Below are 17,464 nucleotides of genomic sequence, written 5' to 3'. Positions count from 1 at the left end.
GTGTTGTAAGAATGGATCCAACTCAACTTGTACATGCCAGACAGGTGCACCCTGATCAGAGAATTGATCGGCCATATAAAACTTAATGTTAATTAATCTATACTTTAATATAAAGTGCGGTTGTTTTTTCTAACCATCGTAGTTGTTTTGCAAAAAAATTCCTCAATTTTTTCATAATACCCACCGTCTTTAGAACAATAGTGCAAATGTCATCATATTTTAAAAAGGTTCCCTACTTTTATGAAATCAACCCGGTTCCACCCGGCAGGCTGGCTAGGCACGGGCGCACGGCTTGACCCTGCTATGCTGCTGCAGCCGGTGCTTTGATCAGGATGAAGAAAGAGGAGATACGGCCATACAGGAGACGCGGGACCGGATCCAGACCCGCCTCGACGAGGCCGAGCTCGTCGTCGCCGAGGCGGACCGTGACTACATGCGCCGGAGGCGCGAGGAGCTCGGCGGCCCGTCGCGCGGCAGCGGGGCGCCGCCTGCGGCCGCTCGCAGGGGTGGCGCCGAGGACGAGGAGGACGGCGGCCGTGCGTTCGGCGACCTGAGGGGGTCCGTGAGCCGGATGATGTCGAGGATGAGGGCCAGGGGCCAGGCTGGAGGACGCGAGCTCCACGCTGGCGGCGCTCATGGAGAGGATGAGCGGCGAGGCGTCGTCCATGGCGAGGCTGCAGGAGGCCGGCCACGAGGGCGAAAGGGTCAAGGGGCTCTCCGGATTCTACAGCGTGGCGCAGCTACTCACGGAGTTCCAGGAGATGGTCATGGACGCCGGCGCCGTCCGAGACATCGTCGCGTCTTCGTTTGACGCGATGGAGGGGTCGATCTCCGCGCTGCGTGCGGCCATGGATGAGCAGCAGTGGCTCGTGGACGCAGAGAGGGAGATGTACGGCGCCGTCGTGGAAGGTTTTCTCAGGGAGATCAACGTGGGATCCAATCGCATGTCTTCTCCGGGTGAAGGAGCTCGTACACCTACATTGCAACATGACAGTGACGCTACTGAGAATTGCCTGGAAGAACTCCAATCTACAAAGGATGAAACTATGCGGCTGCAGTCAGAAAGGCGTATTATAGCAGAGGAGTCAGATAGCAGACAGTGTTATCATTCAAAAGAGCAATGTATCTACCGTGAGGAAGCTGAAAGGCTTGCTGAAGAGAGAATTGATTCAGATGTAAGATCTGAACCACAATGTGTGTTATATACAGCAGCATCCAGAGACTTGGTGAAGAAACTGGCTGTTCTGGCTGATGTACAGAGGGTAACTGAAGAAAGAGATGAGGTGGACATCAGAAGAGAAGTACAAATTGAAATATATAGCACAATAGTCAAAAACTTGCTGAAGGGAATGGCTGCTGATTCTGTTGATCATCTTATCAAGACTTTCATAAAAGATGAAGTGCATGCAGTTTTTCTTGCCAAGACTTTAAATTCTTGGAAGAGCACAACTGAAATGTCTCACAGTGAGAGGCTTATCAAAGAAGAGATTGATTGCATTGTGTTTGGAGGACTGGCAGTAGATTTGATAAGTGGTCATAATTTTAGAGCGATAAAATCCTATGGTGAAAACAGTCCCAGAAATAATCTGGGAAGATTCAGCATGATTGACAATATCGAACAGTTAAAAAAGGTGAAGATGGAAATCAATGTAACCACTGAAGATGAAGGTGCAGATTCTGATCAACATGGAGTACCTGTGAAGCAAGAGATTCAGTCTTGGTGCTTACTGCGACAAGCGAAATTGCAAAGGCAGTGATCAACAACCTGAAATGTCAACAGACAAAAGTGATGTCCCTGATTCAGTTAAGAATGATGTTGAGGAAGGATTGGAAGATCAAAGGAAGGAGAAAACAGGGGAGATAGGAGTAGGTTTCAGCGTGCCTCCTGAAAATGGAAATAAAAAAATGTTCATTCCATCAACTAAATTTCAGGCAATGTTCATGGATTTTGAAGCTGTTATGGAAAATTAGGAACAACTGTTCTAAGGTTTGTGAGTCTCCATTCCATAATTTTTCATGACATAAGGCAATTGGATAATGGTTTTTGATCCTTGTCCAGATTGATAGGCTTGGACAAACAATTGGCAAATTTGGCTGAACAAGTGAGTTCTCTTAAAAAAAGTGAACTCGTTTACAGGACAGCTTTCACCAGGCGGATCGTGGAGGGGGCAGGGAGCCAGAAGAGATCACTGCCAAGGGCATGCTAATTAGGCGAACCACAATAGGGCAAAAGGAAAAAGGTTGGTAGATTGGATTCATTATATTGGAATTGGATAATTGATGTATAGAATGTGTGGTATATGATTTCTCACTACTGACTACAAATCAAATGCACGTTACTCATGTCTTGATGTTTTAGATGTATTTTCTAGATGCACTCAAGTTTTATTTGATAATTGATAGTTGTGAGCTTCGAGGACATGATCATAAGAATTTTGAAGCACGCTCTTTTTCATGCCATAAAAAATAGTAGAATGATTTTAACTCCGTCCCCTAGCCGCAATCGACTAAGTGGTGTTACAATTGTTTTTTTATCACTTAATTATGATGTTTTCATGTTTACAATTGTTTTTATCACTTAATTATGATGTTTTCATAACTCTATGTCTGGTTCTCTTATTTCTGTTTGTGGCAGTTAACCAAGTAGAGCCATGTGCTATCGAGATCATGGTGGGGGGGGGGGGAGTTAACCAAGTAGAGCCATGTGCTATCGAGGGCATGGCGGGGGGAGGGCATCTAGCAATTGGGGACTCGATTTTGTACTTGATTGGAACGATTTTGAGTAGATTACAGAAGGGAGGTGGATGGAAACGAGAAGAAGAGGAGGACGCACTCCTGCTCATGGCGGCCAGAGGCGATGTGGCCTAGCGCTCAAAGCGGGAATTAGGCTAGGCGCGAGAAGGACGAGCGCTTGCCTAGGTGACGGCAAGGACAGCAAAATGCGACTGGCTGGATGATGATGAGTACGGGGGAAATCGAATGAATGGATAGAGCGGAGGTTAAGCGGTGAATTTTTTTATTTCCATACGTGAATTCCACATAATAAACAGATAGTATCAAACCACCCACAAATATCTTCTACTATTATACTTGCAAAGAGAGGACTATAGGGATAACGCACCAACATATTATGAAGCGAAACCAAGGAACAACCGAATAATAACGTGAGAGCAAGTAAGGACCCGTAGCAATACACGGACATTTCTGCTGTCGTGAGAGCAAGTAAGGACCCATAGCAACACACGGATATTTCTGCTAGTAATTAATTCAAAGAGGTACCCGAAGTTACGTCTCATCTCTCTCTTTGCTAATTGCTCTAGCTCATCGGCCTTGCTTACCAATAATAATTAATAATAAGCCGATAAACTAAACTCATAAAATCAACACCTCGCTTTAAACTTAATCATCTAAATAGAAAACCGAATAAGATAACTATCAACTTAACCAAAATAATCAATTACTCGGATAATATTATGAGTGTGTTGTATACAGATTTGATATGCCATTTTTTTTTTGCCATCAACACATACCCCCTGTTTTTTAGCAAAGTTTTGTCAAAAAATAAATATTTATCCTTGTCATTGTTGCAATCAATATACGAATAAATTTTGGCTCTTTTCTCAAGACGATGATCAGCACGTCGGCCTCCATATCCATATTTTTCTAAGGGAGATACTAACAATGTCAGCCATAATTTCAACTCACTAGTTCAAACGCAATACATGAGTTGTGTTAACATTCATACCTTCACAGAAGTGGGAAACATCTTTGTGCACTATTGATCCCTCATAATCTAGCACGTCATCTTCATTATCACTGGGTGACTAGACTAGCACTGGAGTTTGCTTCGGCTTCCAAACTTTGGAGACAAGCACCAAAGGCTTAATATTCTTGCCTACTTCATCTTCCAGTCCTTTGGCTTGTCCTTTCATTCCTTGTGCACGGCTGGACACCATCTCGGCTGTGGCCGTGTTCCCAGCTGCAAGGCAAATTTTCCATTATCTGTTGGCGCTTCTAGCCTTTTCTATATTTAGCATTTTATATTGTTCGACCAATTTCCACCCACCAGATAAGTTATTTTACTAGATTGAGTATGTTACAAGTTGAAGTTGTTAGATTCATTTGTACCCACCATAATCCACCTGACAAATTATTGTATGGTAGGTGCACTTTGCTTTTTTTTTTTTACCCTCTTTTTACGTAATGGTAGGGCACGTAAAGCGCGCCTGATGGAATGGTTAATTTGCACAGCTATGAAGAAGCAAAAGCCCATGGTTCAGTGGCACGCTCCCAAGGGTGGGATGCATCCGGCGGGCGTTCGAACCCGCACCGCACCTGGCCTCTGTTGAAGGCCGCGCCGGAGGCGTTTTTTACGCACAGCTGTTTTTATCGCCTTACCGAAACATTAGTTTTAAGATGCGAAAAAATACATCTGTTTTCTTGTTCACCGAAAAGTTACAGGTGTAATTCATTTGCAGTGCAAAATGATCCAAAGTTTCCAAACATGGCCTAGAATGAAAGCAAATCCTGGTGTTTTGAACTAATGGTGCATCGCAAGGAAAGAACAAGAAACAGGCAGCATACAATGTGAAAGCAAATCTTGGTGTTTTGAACTAATGGTGCATCGCAAGGAAAGAACAAGAAACAATGCAGCATACAAAACATTTCTTTGCATTTCATCTCCACAAACAGCCTTTCTCTACTCTACCAACTAACACGTTGTCCATAATATGTAATCAAGCAATGATCTGGCATACAGGTAGAGCAGTAGCCTCTATTTTGTATCCATCATCCTACTATCACCTTCGGCCATAGCAAAGCCATCTTCCGTTGAATTGTAAGCTAAGGCAGGCTTCAAGTTGCCGAGGCCTCCTTGAGCTTACCGTCATCTCCAGTTGCACTACCATTACCATTGAGAATAAGTTTCTCCTCCGAAGGGAGATCCTTCATGATCTTCCTAGTCGGCCCTGAAGCCTTCCACAAGTACCACACACGTGATTTTGGAGGTGGCACAGCTCCTGCAAAGGGAGCCACCAACCCTGGTTTTCCCTCATCTATAATGCTATCGACTATCCCATAATCCTTGGCTTCCCAAGGACTCATGAAATAGTCAAACTTCGTGTCCTCATCAATCTACAAGAAATGGCAATCAGTAAATGTCCGCAACAAAAGTTTTTGTTGCTTTACAAAAAGCAAGCATCATGCAAGAAATTCTGAAGTACCTGCTCTTCAGGTTTTCCAGTAATTCTCGACAATATTTTATTGATCTTAATCTTCTCGTACATCATCTCTCTTATCTGCAGTCCCATCTCTGTGACCTACCAGTATATGCAGGTAAATACATAAATCAGTCACTATTTTTTACATTCTAAAGTCAGAAAAACTGCACAATGTACTGACAGCATATATATTTGACATGGATCAGAAACCAAACCAATAGCTGTAATGGAAGATTTTGGGTTGTAGAATGTAGGTTCCAATCTCAGTTCTTAGGGTCTTTTCCTCTGATTTTGAAATCTTTAGTTCAGAGTAAGTCTCCAATTTCACAAGTTATAAGTATAAATGCACCACAACTAAAGTAGATATGAGCTAATAAGGAGTTGGTATCACTATTGCACTCACAAATCTATCATCAACGGAATATAGTGTACTATTGTTATTTGGGGTAATTGTGATATTTGGCTACACCAAATCCCCCATTTTTGTATCAAAGCAAATTCTAACAAGATGAACATGCCTTCCATGCAGAGAAAATAATGAAAAAGAAAAAAAAACAGTCTTAGTCGTGGCAGCAACAAGGCCGTTTAGTCCCATGCAAATTGGTTAGGCTACAGAGGAACCACAGCAAGAGCCGCAGAGTATGAGCATAAAAAAGAGGTAGTAGTAAAAGAACAGCAAGCAAAAGATGCTACAACTTTGAGCTCAATGTTATATCCTGACCCAATTAAATAGAAGCAGGTAAAATAGCATATCTTACAATAAATAAATAGCACAAAGCAATAAAAAAGTAAACAATTGTTACTTACTTTCCCACCAGCACCACCTGATGGCTGATGGATCATAATCCTCGCATTTGGCATGCAATATCTCTTACCCTTTGTCCCAGCAGCAAGTAAAAATGCACCCATGGAAGCCGCCAATCCAAAGCAAACAGTTGAGACGTCAGCCTTGCAAAATTTCATAGCATCATATACTCCCATACCTGTAAATTGATGTCTCATATGTCATAATTAAGACCTGAACTTCACTTATTATCAAATTAAGATGAAGAAATAATCTGTACAATTGTCATAAGGAATTACTACTTTCACTTAGTTTAGTATTATACAAAATTAGAATAGACAAAATCACCAAATCATTTACTTCCATCCATGTTTGGGTAATACTTGCAAGACAGTCTTACCTGAAGGGTAATACGGGGAAAGAAAACAAACCTTATCGGCAAGGTTTCGGCCAACCCAGAATAACCTGGGTCTCAAAGAACTTACAAGATTTAGGGGAGACCAAAAGGAGTCCACCGAGAGGACTTTAAAATATTAGTTTTCTTAAACGACTGTATCACCGTATTGTTATTTGATGAAGCTTCATGCTTTAATGTTTCAGGACATGCTCTTAATGTTTGATGGAGTTTGACCACTCATGACTAGTTCAAGGGTGAAGAGTGAGGACTTTAGACTAACCCCATCCTCGTAACTGGCATTGGCCTTGACACCACTGTCAGCCTAAGTGGGTTTAAATTTTTACAGAGAGTTGGCCTGCAGTGCCTTGCTCCACTGATTGGGGAGGATTCCTTCAATGATTGGTGGGAAAGAGTGGTTTCTGGAGTTGGAGAACAATTACAGAAAGGCCTCAATTCCCTGATTATTGTGGGTGCCTGGAATAGACGTGCGTTAAATGGTGTTTCTCCGAGCCTAGCTAGAGCCCTATTGCTCGCTAGTGAGGAGATGCAGTTCTGGGGTTTGGCCAGGGCCAGATGTATTTCTTCCCTTGCTACTTGTACCAGAGTAGGTTGGTGCTGGTCATGGTGGTGTAATCATTAGTCACAGGCACGTTTGTTCCTTTTATAATTTTGTGAGTGATTGTGTGTTGTAAGGGCTGTTCCCCTTTTTTCCTTCTTAATATTATGACATGGAGCTCTCTTGCGCGTTTGAGAAAAAAAAAAAGCCTAAGCAGGTAAGCACCTATGATTTCTGGTGTCATTTCACAATACTTTAATACAGACAGCAGAAGGAGAAAATGTGTCTGTATGGAAAGTCCTTGCTGTTGAGAAAATAACACCAATTCAAGAATAAAATAGGAACAGGAACAAGGTGTAACATATTATTAGTTGTACTGAAAGGAAATTTTGCAATGAATGTGATACTATATGGTTTTAGTTCAGAGCTGAGTATGAATGCTTCTGCACTATCTGTTGCATCTGCAGAGTATTCAATGGTTGCAATTAGCAATGGAGTAGCAACGTGGTTACCATAATTCCTACACTACAGTTCTACAAACTATAGCACAAAGCAAATAGACAAAATTACTTTTGTTGTCTCTTTTGGACGTTATTGGCTCTTTTCTATCTGCCATAGTTTGTTCCCATCTCTGATATGTGTCACGGCCTTGATCAGGGAGCCGTGCAGGACGGGAGGGATTAGGGAATTGCGAGGGAAAATGGACCCTGAACCGGACACTTGAGATCGGGCACGCCAGCGACAGTTGCGCCCAATCTCAAGGCCCAGAGGTAGATGAGGATCTCTCCTAATAGTTGTTATTTCCTTAATTGATACATCTTCTCTCTTTATATAAAGAAGCTTACTTGATCGCTAAGTAATATATCTCTAGTTCTATCTCTATCTCTAATCCTAATGGAGGCCCAATAGGCCCAGCATTGGCCCAGCCGAGTGCCCATGACACTACTCCCTTTTTGAGCAGCTCGTCCTCGAGCTGCAGCATATAACTCGACACAAACCTATCACCTGGAAACAAGCCTTTTACATCTCAGCTTATTCCTTTATTATTGACTAGTAAAACATAACATAAATTCGGAAATTTTATTTCTATGGAATTCCTTGACGTTGGACTCTAGGCGGGCCCCATCCTGAACCGTGAAGGGAAAGCAATTCATGGTTGCTGTGATCTCCTGCACCTTTCACGTAATCTCCTTGGTCTCCAAGAAATATGCAATACTTGATTTCAGTTGCAGCATGAGGCACTTGCTTCCAAAGAAAACAATCTGCATGTGTGCATGCAGGTTCCCTTGCTCCTGGATCCCATGGAAGAAATACTAGCTTGTGCATGCATACGTGATTAGCATGGACACAAACAGGGCCTTGTTGAAGAGTTTGACGACCTGCTGATGCCCTGGAAGACATTTTCCCAAGAAGGTGCTGCGAAGATTGCGTGCCAGAACACATGGCTGCCAGGCTGCATCTGGCTAGAATCGGCTCTAACCACCACGGTGGCCAGCGGAGGCGTGCTCTCGATGGCCGGCGCCAAGGTACGGCTGCACAATGCGGAGACCCTGATATCCTGCTCTTCCCAGACAGATGCATGCAGGAGTAGCAGCTGATCTGCCTTCGTGGGAGAAGCGAGCCAGACAATGGAGATGCTGCGGCGGCCGGGAACCACCAATTGCTGCAGATTGGTACTCGAGCAGCATAGCACATGTACAGGAACAGGAGCAAGCCGGTCCTTGGAGCCGCTGCTTTGCCAACGTAGCAGGAAGTGGCAGTGTCAACGTTGCCTTCCTCTCTGCGTGCAAGACCTGTGCTCGACGCTGCGTGAGGAAGCCATGCACCGCCGCTTGTAGCCGCACTGCCGCCTCCTTACGCTGCAAGCTCTCCTTTAACTCTAGAAGCAAGGTTCGAATCTTTGCACAACCTGCTAACAGATTGGCACAGAGGGTTGATGGATCGTCGACAGCAGAAGCCATGGGATGGGATCACCGGCAAGCTGATACCAATTGTCACGGCCTTGATCAGGGAGCCGTGCAGAATGGGAGGGATTAGGGAATTGCGAGGATAAATGGACGCTGAACCGGACACTTGAGATCAGGCACGCTGGTGATGGCTGCGCCCAATCTCAAGGCCCAGAGGTAGATGAGGATCTCTCCTAATAATTCTTACTTCCTTAATTGATACATCTCCTCTCTTGAATTAAAGAGGATCAAGCTGCGCCCAATCTCAAGGCCCGGAGGTAGATGAGGATCTCTCCTAATAATTGTTACTTCCTTAATTGATACATCTCCTCTCTTTATATAAGAGGCTTACTTGATCGCTAAGTAATATATCTCTAATTCTATCTCTAACTCTAATCCTAATGGAGGCCTCCAATAGGCCCAGCGTCAGCCCAGCCGAGCGGCCATGACATATGTGACCATAAAAAAAATCACTGCCAGTGAACTATCTCAAATATGTGAATTTTTTAAGAAATTTTAATTTCATAAATAAACCAGCAATCCCTGATGTGTTTATGATATAAAACCATGACACACAGAATATGTATCATATCAGGGATCTTTCAATGACAACATACAGTGACCCTACTGTAGTTGGTCCACAGCTTGAGATCTCCAAATTATTTTATGGTGCTTCCACAGGAAGTTAAAAGCTTTTGACAGTGTTAACAGCACTTCACAGGTGCACAAGCACCAAAATTAACAACTGAGCACCAATAAGAAAATTCAAGATTGTCAAAATTTCTGGTTGCTGCACCACAGCCTAACCATGGAATGCTTATGATTGAATGCATGTTCTATGCCTTGATAATTCCAGATAATCATCCCTAAAGTCTAATGAAATTTTCTTCTGGCCCAAATATCAATAACTAGTTCCTTTTTCTTATTTGATAAACTTGTGCAGGGACATTTAAAGACTAATTACAAAAAACTCAACCAATCTAGGAGGACATAGATATCTTTTTAATTTAGAAGAAATAGGCACCCGAAGTCAAGCCCGAAGAGGACCTGAATCTGGGTGGTGGGAGCATAAATCCATACCACCTACCAGCTGAGTTAGGTTGATTAATTAGAAAAGTAAATCATACATAATGTGAAATCATAAACTTGAATAGCGAAGTTGATGTGGAATAGTGCAATAGCTGTACATATCTAATACTTCATTCTGACATCTGTGTCATTATCAGACTAGTGTTTCATTACTAGATTAGAAACATACATATTTTATACATTAACAACGCTAACATCACAGGTGTCTATAAATATATTTATAAGTTCAGTATGTTTTTTTTGGAGATGTCATTTCTACGAAACGTGTCCATTAAATAAATTAAAATTGTGGTTGTCACAATTTTACAACCTTTCAAGCACTTTTGCAGCTATGAGAAAGAAGCATGACTAATTTGCATACTTCATAAGGGTAAACTTATTCTACCTTTATTAACTATTTCTACTTGTACACCTCCATAGTACCTGTGGATATACAGTTGGTTGGATAGTTTTGCAATTGGAATAATTTGAAGGGGTCAAGGGGATGTACATAACCCTTCATCTCACTGATGATCCAGTCACTTGACCCAATGAACCAAGCCCGACAAGACAATAATGCCAGTTTATTGCAGTGCATCAAAATAAATCTGAAAATTTCATCAGTTCACACAAAGAGCACCAGCATAAGCTCTTGCAATGGCTAAGTGAAAAACAAACCTGCTGTTATGGAACCTCCAGGTGAGTTGATAAACAATTTAATGTCTTTAGTTTGGTCCTCTGCATCCAACAGTAGGAGCTGGCTGATAATAAGATCAGCACTTGTATCATCCACCTACATATCATAAGCCATTCCAACAGACCCATAAATATTCAGTTCGAAATCTATTTTGAACATACTGATGGAAAAAAGAAAAGCTCCCTTGAATCAATTTGCTAATAAATGCAAGCATGAATAATACAAAAGTAAATCAGTTCCAACAAAAAGTGATGCCCAAAGTCATTCATGCTAACAATCCCAATCAAGAAATGCACACTTCACAGTCAGGAATCCCAAAGAAATAACACTATTGCAGATATATATATGTTGAAAGACCAATGTTCAGTAAGAATAGACTGTAACCTAGGAAGTAGCTCATATCATTTTATTAGATTTTCAGAATAACCATGAGTTCCTGAGATACATGATGGTCATACCAAGTATGATTACATATGTAACTTAACGATGAATTCAATATTTCTATGTATGTTCGTCATTGAAGCATTGAACCTAACCATGTTGTACGATCATACAAATGTAACTTCCTTTTGTCTTGAACAAATTCTTTTTGTGTTGTATACTAGCATATAAGGCTGGCTATTTTTAGTACGGTTACCATCGTTAACTAGTGTGAACCACAGAATGAAATTCAAATGTTTTAACTTTTCCGAGCGTGGCATCTACAGAGAGAAAATTGGATGCGGCTAACTTACCGAAAATTGTAAATACAGTAAGAATATATAGAGAGAAACTTTTTGGGCAGGAAACGAATCAAAGAAGCTAACCGGGGAGCCGAGGAAGACGATGCGCTGGCGGAGGAGCATGTTGGTTGTGTCGAGCTCCTCGAGTCGCGCCTTTCTGGCCGCCGGCCTGGCTGCTGAACGCCCGGACGGATCCCACCCAGCAGAGAGCGACCGTCGGGCCGCGGCCGCTGTAGCCGCAGATGCACGGACGGCCACCGCCCTTGGCGCCTTCCTCCGGTCAGCGGATGAGCTGGGGGTGAGGAATACGGACGGAGGAGAGGAGGAAGTGCAGGGAGGCGCTGGGAGCGCCGCCATGGCTGCTGCCGCGGCTTCCATTCCTTGGCCCGCGGCGGCGGGCTTCTGCTGCTGCTAGTGTTATCCTGAGGCTGGGAGCGGAACGGAGGGGTTTAGTTGCTCTACTGGTCGGAGGAAAAGATTGGAGACAACGAAGATAGGTCCACTTTTCAGCCTTTAGAAAATATAGTTACCCCGCAAAGAGTAAACCATGTTTATATAAAAATTTATCAATATTAAACAAATTTTATTAGATTCGTTATGAAATATACATAGCATACATTGTAAATTTGGTCAAGATAGTTTGACTTCGGACAAACTTAAAAGACATTCTCTGCGGGACGGAGGAAGTAGACATTCAACAAATTTGGGACTATATGAGAGTGTTGATTCTCCAAGAAGACCTAATGTTCTTAGCCTCTGAGGTACAAGGAGACTGAGGTGGCGTTTGGATAGGAGCTTGATTGAGAAAAGGAAATGACTTAGCTTATGCTGAGGTAGGAAAGGGATTGGGTTACGAGACTTCTATCCCTATCCTATATTTATTTTTTGAATTGGGTTTGGACTTTGTGGAACCTATAGGTAATAAAAAGTTATTGACGTTATTTTCTTAGCACTGCTAGCGCTCGAACGTCCAGCGTCAGACGCATCAAATGGTACACGCAACTTCACCATCTTACCGGGAAAGAAAAAAATCCCACCGCTACATGCACTTATGTTTCATGCAACATCCGTGGTACTCCTGCTCAGTGGGTGACTTGAGCTTGATAACCAGGTGATGATTACAGAGAAACTCCATTTCTTAATCAATCGTACATGGAAAATCGTGAGAATCGCGTTACTAGTTTAAAATCAAGTTTCCCCATAGGTCCCTATTTTGATGCTACAAATGTCTCGGTATTTATCTTAAAACATTGTCGCAACGTTTGAAAATAATGACAGCAACATTAAAAAATAGTAATAGGAACACAAGAAAGTGCAATGAAGGGAAATAGCGAATGCATATCAAGGATTCAACGTATTTACTTAGGTGCAACATCGATAGATGCCTACTGCAACAAGTAAAATCAACTCTTGCAATAGATCGGCCTGTTCGCTTCAGCTTATTCAGCCGGCTTATCAGCCATCAAACAGTATTTTCATCTCACAACAAATCAGCCGTTTCAGCTTTTCAGCCGGCTTATAAGCTGAAGCGAACAGGCCCGATATCTTGCAGCATCAAGCAATACAACACTGCAACACCCAACAAACACTAATTGCAACATCTGAAAACAACAGTACAAACATGGGGAAAGCAAAACAGCAAACAAAACCAAGGCACATCCATAATATTGATGAAGAATGCAACATTAAGAAAGTTGTGACATTTATAATCACCTATTGAAACATCAGGAATCACCCATTTCAACATTTATAACTGTTCGAACTCGACAACTTTAGAAATTTAAACATTTCTTCAGTTAGAAGGAGTCGTTGGTTGCTGCACATCTAGACAAGGGGGAGGAGGTCGGCGGAGGAGCAACCCATGAGTTCAGACACATTGGGGCTGGAAGAGCTCACCGCACCGCCCGCTTTTAGGAGCTTATCTGCGTGTGCTAGAGCTTGCCAAGTGCTACCCCTAGCCCCTTACCCGCGGCATGCCGTGTGCCTCATGGAGGGGACCATCCGGTTGGTCGAGATGGTGAGGGTGAGAGGAGCTCGAGATGGGGATGGCCGAGCTCCTCGCACTGCTCACTGTTGGTGTAGGATGGTGTAGGACGGCCCCAAAGTGGACTCCGTCACAACAGCTAATGAGTTCCCCTTCGTCAATGGAATAAACTTCTTCCAACGAAGGATCTTAGCAAGTGTCTATCCTAACTTCCTGCCTACAGACTGAAAATTAAAGATGAAGTAAGAACAATAAATGCGAAATAGTAAATGTGAATAACTTGCATTAACTTCGGACCAGCTGTCCCATCAGTTACAGTAGCTCCACTATTTATAGGGAGATCAATCACCACAAAGTTAAATTACACTTTACCATTACACAATGGCTAGATTCCAAGAATATTCCAGGGTACAATGGGAAATACGACCTTCATACGGACTTCTCCAGCTGGCTCCTCGTATAGCCACATCAATCCACATGGCAGACAACGTGATCCTCAATGCGCGCTTTGCTTCAGAGGTCGAGGTTCTCTTCATCAAGCATCCCTGTTCTTCCTTTCGGGGATAGGCCGAGGCGTCGATGAGACGCACAAGCCCCTTACTTGAGTCATGAGGGTAAGACCTCCATCGTCATGTTCCGAAGGACCCTCATACACCTAAGAGACATTCATCAACACCTTCTTCTTCCCTGCACCCAGAATTCACCACAAAGCAAAACGAGACATTAAGATTAATTCCTAAGGGATATGGTTTCCCTAACACTCACCTGGAGAGACCTCGTGGGTCACCATGCTATTAGTCTAGTGAGGCCGTGAAGGTGAAAGGAGCTTTAAGAAGAGGTGGAGGAGGAGGCTATGTCGGTTGATGTTCTGGAGGACGAGGAATGAGTGGATAAGAATCAATTAGGAGCGTGGGGCTATATGCGGGAGCTTGCGAGGCCTAGCGTCAGATGTTTTTGTGTGGTGTCGGACACTCGGGCCAGAGCATTCATGTATCTTCTTCTCGCCACAAGCCCACTAGGCACTAGCTAGAAGCATCTCTTGGCGCACGCGGCATGTGCCTCCAGCCTTTGTGTAATATCCTCAAATTTGAGCAATATTAAATTGAGTGAAATTTCAGAAATTTAAATTTTTTTTTGAATTGTGTGCTCATTTGAAAATTCAGGACAACTTCTAAATTTCTCTCCTAAAAATTCCTATCAAATACAAAGAAAAATTATTTTCAAAACTTGAGTGCTAGTTTGATTTGGATTTCTTGGATTTTATTTGGATTTTAAATTTGAGTGAGTTTGAATGTTGAATTGAATTCAAAATTCAAACTAAAATAAAACCAAACTAACCTACCTACCAGGCTAGCTCGCAACCAAACCGGCTTGGACCGCTAACCCCATTCGCCTCACCTTCGCACCAGCCCAGCAGGCCAGCCCAGCTAAGCCAGTCAGCCGACCGGTAGAACTGCCACACCCTCTCTCTTTTTCTCTTGTTGATGCATGAGACCCACACGTCAGCCGCCCTTGTTCCCCTTTTCCTCCCGCCGTACGCATCACGCGCCGTGCTCATGTGGCTGTGATGGGACAGGCTCGCCGCCCTCGTCCGCGCTGGCGTGCACTACCACACGGCCGTGCGCTCGTGACCTTGCCCGCACAATTGGGAGAGTGCTACAATTGTTTAATTCTCTACCTGCAGAAATAGTACAGAATTGGGATGAACTGATGAGAGCTTTCATGGCAGAACACTATTCTCCAGCCAAGATATGGAATCTGAGGAGCAAGAATGCTACATTTTCTCAGTATTCTACTGAGACAATTGCAGAAGTCTACGAGCGCTTCAAGGATTATGTCCGTGCAGTTCCACATCACAAGTTCCCGAAGGAAGACCTAGTCTAGAAGTTCTATCAAGGCTGACAGCAACATCAAGGACAATCATCAACGCGTCAGCTAGAGGATCGATCATTGAGTTGACTGAGAGATATGGGTACCCCATGGGTCCCCACTGATCATGATACTGGCCGGACCTGACAAGTGGGCCTGCCGACCAAGATGTACGGGCCAAGGACATGAAGTTACTTGGAGTACACGTCAAGGCAACTAGACAGTTCAAATCTACCCGGATATTGTGGGACGCGTTTTGTAGTCCGACTCAGATTGCTTTCCATGTAAATATCAAGATTGTAACTGACTTGTAACCCTAGGTTGTCAGCCTATATAAGGCAACCAAGGGCACCCCCGAGGACAACTCAACTCACCTCATACAAAGCAATACAATCTACGCATATAGGACGTAGGGTATTACTCTTGGAGGTCCAAACCTATCTAAAACCCCCGTGTCCCTTCGTGTTCTCGCAATCACCATCGAGTTCTTGATTTCGCAATCACCCTCACCTACAAATCAACCACTTGGGTAACCCCCTGATGGATTGCCAGGCTTATAAATCCAACAGTTGGCGCGTCAGGTAGGGGTGGTTGCGAGATCCTTTTTGCGACCTCGATGCCATCCTATCCCGGTGTTATTTTTTCTAATAGCATGAAGGACTTATTCACCAATTCGGTCCAGATTCAATTTGGGACCATAGCGGTGGATTCCGATCTGACTGCTTCTTTCGCTGACCCGGTGACTTCCATCGACTCGGCGCCCACCGTCAACTCAGGGTCTAGCACCAGCTCGTCACCCATCGGATCTTTTTCAGCCGAACAAGTTCTCCACCCAAGGATCATCATGCCGCTTGCCCAGCAAGTCGGCGAACTCTCTCTCTCCAAGAAGGTTCCAGATCTACTCGTTGGCGCCCGCCCACCCATGCCCTCCGACCTGATCGCGAGGGTAGATCACATCAGCAGTACTATTGCTGAGTGCATAGAATTATCTAAGGGGGTGCTACGCTCAACAAGGTCGGCGTGTTGGGATATGAGGTAGGCTACACTAGCGCAAATCAAAATTTCTACCGCGTAAAACCAGGAAGAACTGCCATATAAGGATCACGGGATTACCACTCGACGCACTACTGGTGCGAAAGATGTAGATTTGCGTCGATGCAGCGAAGACGATCAACGTAGTCGTACGTAGTCGATCAACGTAGTCGTACGTAGTCGATCACGTCAACGTCCAGCAGCTCCTCAGCAGCTAGTCCACGTGCAGCAAGATCACCCTCATGCCGCGGCTCGTCGTCGGCTCGTCGTGGCTCGTCGGCGGCTCGTCGTGGCTCGTCGACGGCTCATCCAAGTGCTGCAGGCGCAACACCTCCAAGGTATCCACACGTGCAGAGAGGAAGCGTCGCAAGCCAGACTGCTAGATCCACGAGTTGCAACAAGCGAGGGCGTGGGAGGCGCGGCAGATGTGTTTCGCCAAAAGGTGTAAACCCTAGGGCGCCCCCACCCCTCTATTTATAGAGGTTCCTAACGGGCCTATGGGTCCGAGGCCCATTAGTACTTCTAAACCTAATCCAACTCGGATCACATCCGAGTTGGACTTCCAGCCCCTTAAGTGTGCGACCCTATGGGTTCGGATACGTATAGACATGGCCCGAGTACTCCTACTCGGCCCAATAGTCGGTAGCGGCCTCTAGCAAGACATGCCAACTCCTATACGCACACGAAGATCATATCAGACGAACCATCACAACATAATATACATGCTATTCCCTTTGCCTCACGATATTTGGTCTAGCTTCAAGCCGACCGCTCTTTCTCGATCCTGTGATTCGGAATCCCTTTGTAGGTTAACTCTTAACCGTACGTAGCATGGCCATGCATTTTCGGATCCGATCACTCGAGGGGCCCAGATATATCACTCTCAATCAGAGAGGGGCAAATCCCATCTTGATTGACCATGTCTCATAGCATGCTTCTTGACAAACCCGAAAGCTACCTTTATAACTACCCTGTTACGGCGTAGCGTTTGATAGCCCTAAGTAGGTCGATCCACATCTTGAATACATGCGACAATCTCAGGTCTAAGGACAAAGCGTATATGTTGTTTAAAGAGAGAACTACTTCTCGTGTTGGGTCAGTCCTAGCACATGTCTCCACATGTGTCCACATTATTAGTTCAACATCTCCATGTCCATGACTTGTGAAACATAGTCATCAACTAATACATG

At 44.1% G+C, this 17,464-nt stretch overlaps 1 protein-coding gene and 1 pseudogene across 1 annotated transcript; one reads left to right on the top strand and one right to left on the bottom strand.

Annotated features, from left to right (window-relative positions):
- The first annotated feature begins 11 nt into the window (after window positions 1-11).
- LOC117856303 (uncharacterized) lies at window positions 12-2,624 on the top strand (annotated as a pseudogene).
- A 1,964-nt stretch (window positions 2,625-4,588) lies between these two features.
- LOC117857220 (ATP-dependent Clp protease proteolytic subunit 3, chloroplastic) lies at window positions 4,589-11,861 on the bottom strand. Its single transcript, XM_034739742.2, has 5 exons — window positions 11,474-11,861; window positions 10,649-10,763; window positions 6,027-6,202; window positions 5,223-5,318; window positions 4,589-5,133 (listed from the first exon to the last, which is right to left on the bottom strand). Exons 1-5 carry the CDS (start codon window positions 11,765-11,767, stop codon window positions 4,855-4,857), a joined length of 960 nt encoding a protein of 319 aa, XP_034595633.1. The 5' UTR covers window positions 11,768-11,861; the 3' UTR covers window positions 4,589-4,854.
- Window positions 11,862-17,464: the final 5,603 nt, after the last annotated feature.

The sequence above is a fragment of the Setaria viridis genome, chromosome 5 (assembly GCF_005286985.2).
Source record: "Setaria viridis chromosome 5, Setaria_viridis_v4.0, whole genome shotgun sequence".
In the NCBI taxonomy this organism is placed as follows: Eukaryota; Viridiplantae; Streptophyta; class Magnoliopsida; order Poales; family Poaceae; genus Setaria; species Setaria viridis.
This window is presented reverse-complemented; position numbering and strand designations above follow the sequence as displayed.

Excerpts from the sequence above, each read along its gene's own strand:
- LOC117857220 (XM_034739742.2), bottom strand. The coding sequence starts at position 11,767 with ATGGAAGCCGCGGCAGCAGCCATGGCGGCGCTCCCAGCGCCTCCCTGC. Across the intron at positions 6,203-10,648 it reads TGGAGGTTCCATAACAGCAG|GTATGGGAGTATATGATGCT; the intron begins GTTTGTTTTTCA and ends ATCAATTTACAG. Across the intron at positions 5,319-6,026 it reads CAGGTGGTGCTGGTGGGAAA|GTCACAGAGATGGGACTGCA; the intron begins GTAAGTAACAAT and ends ATATACTGGTAG.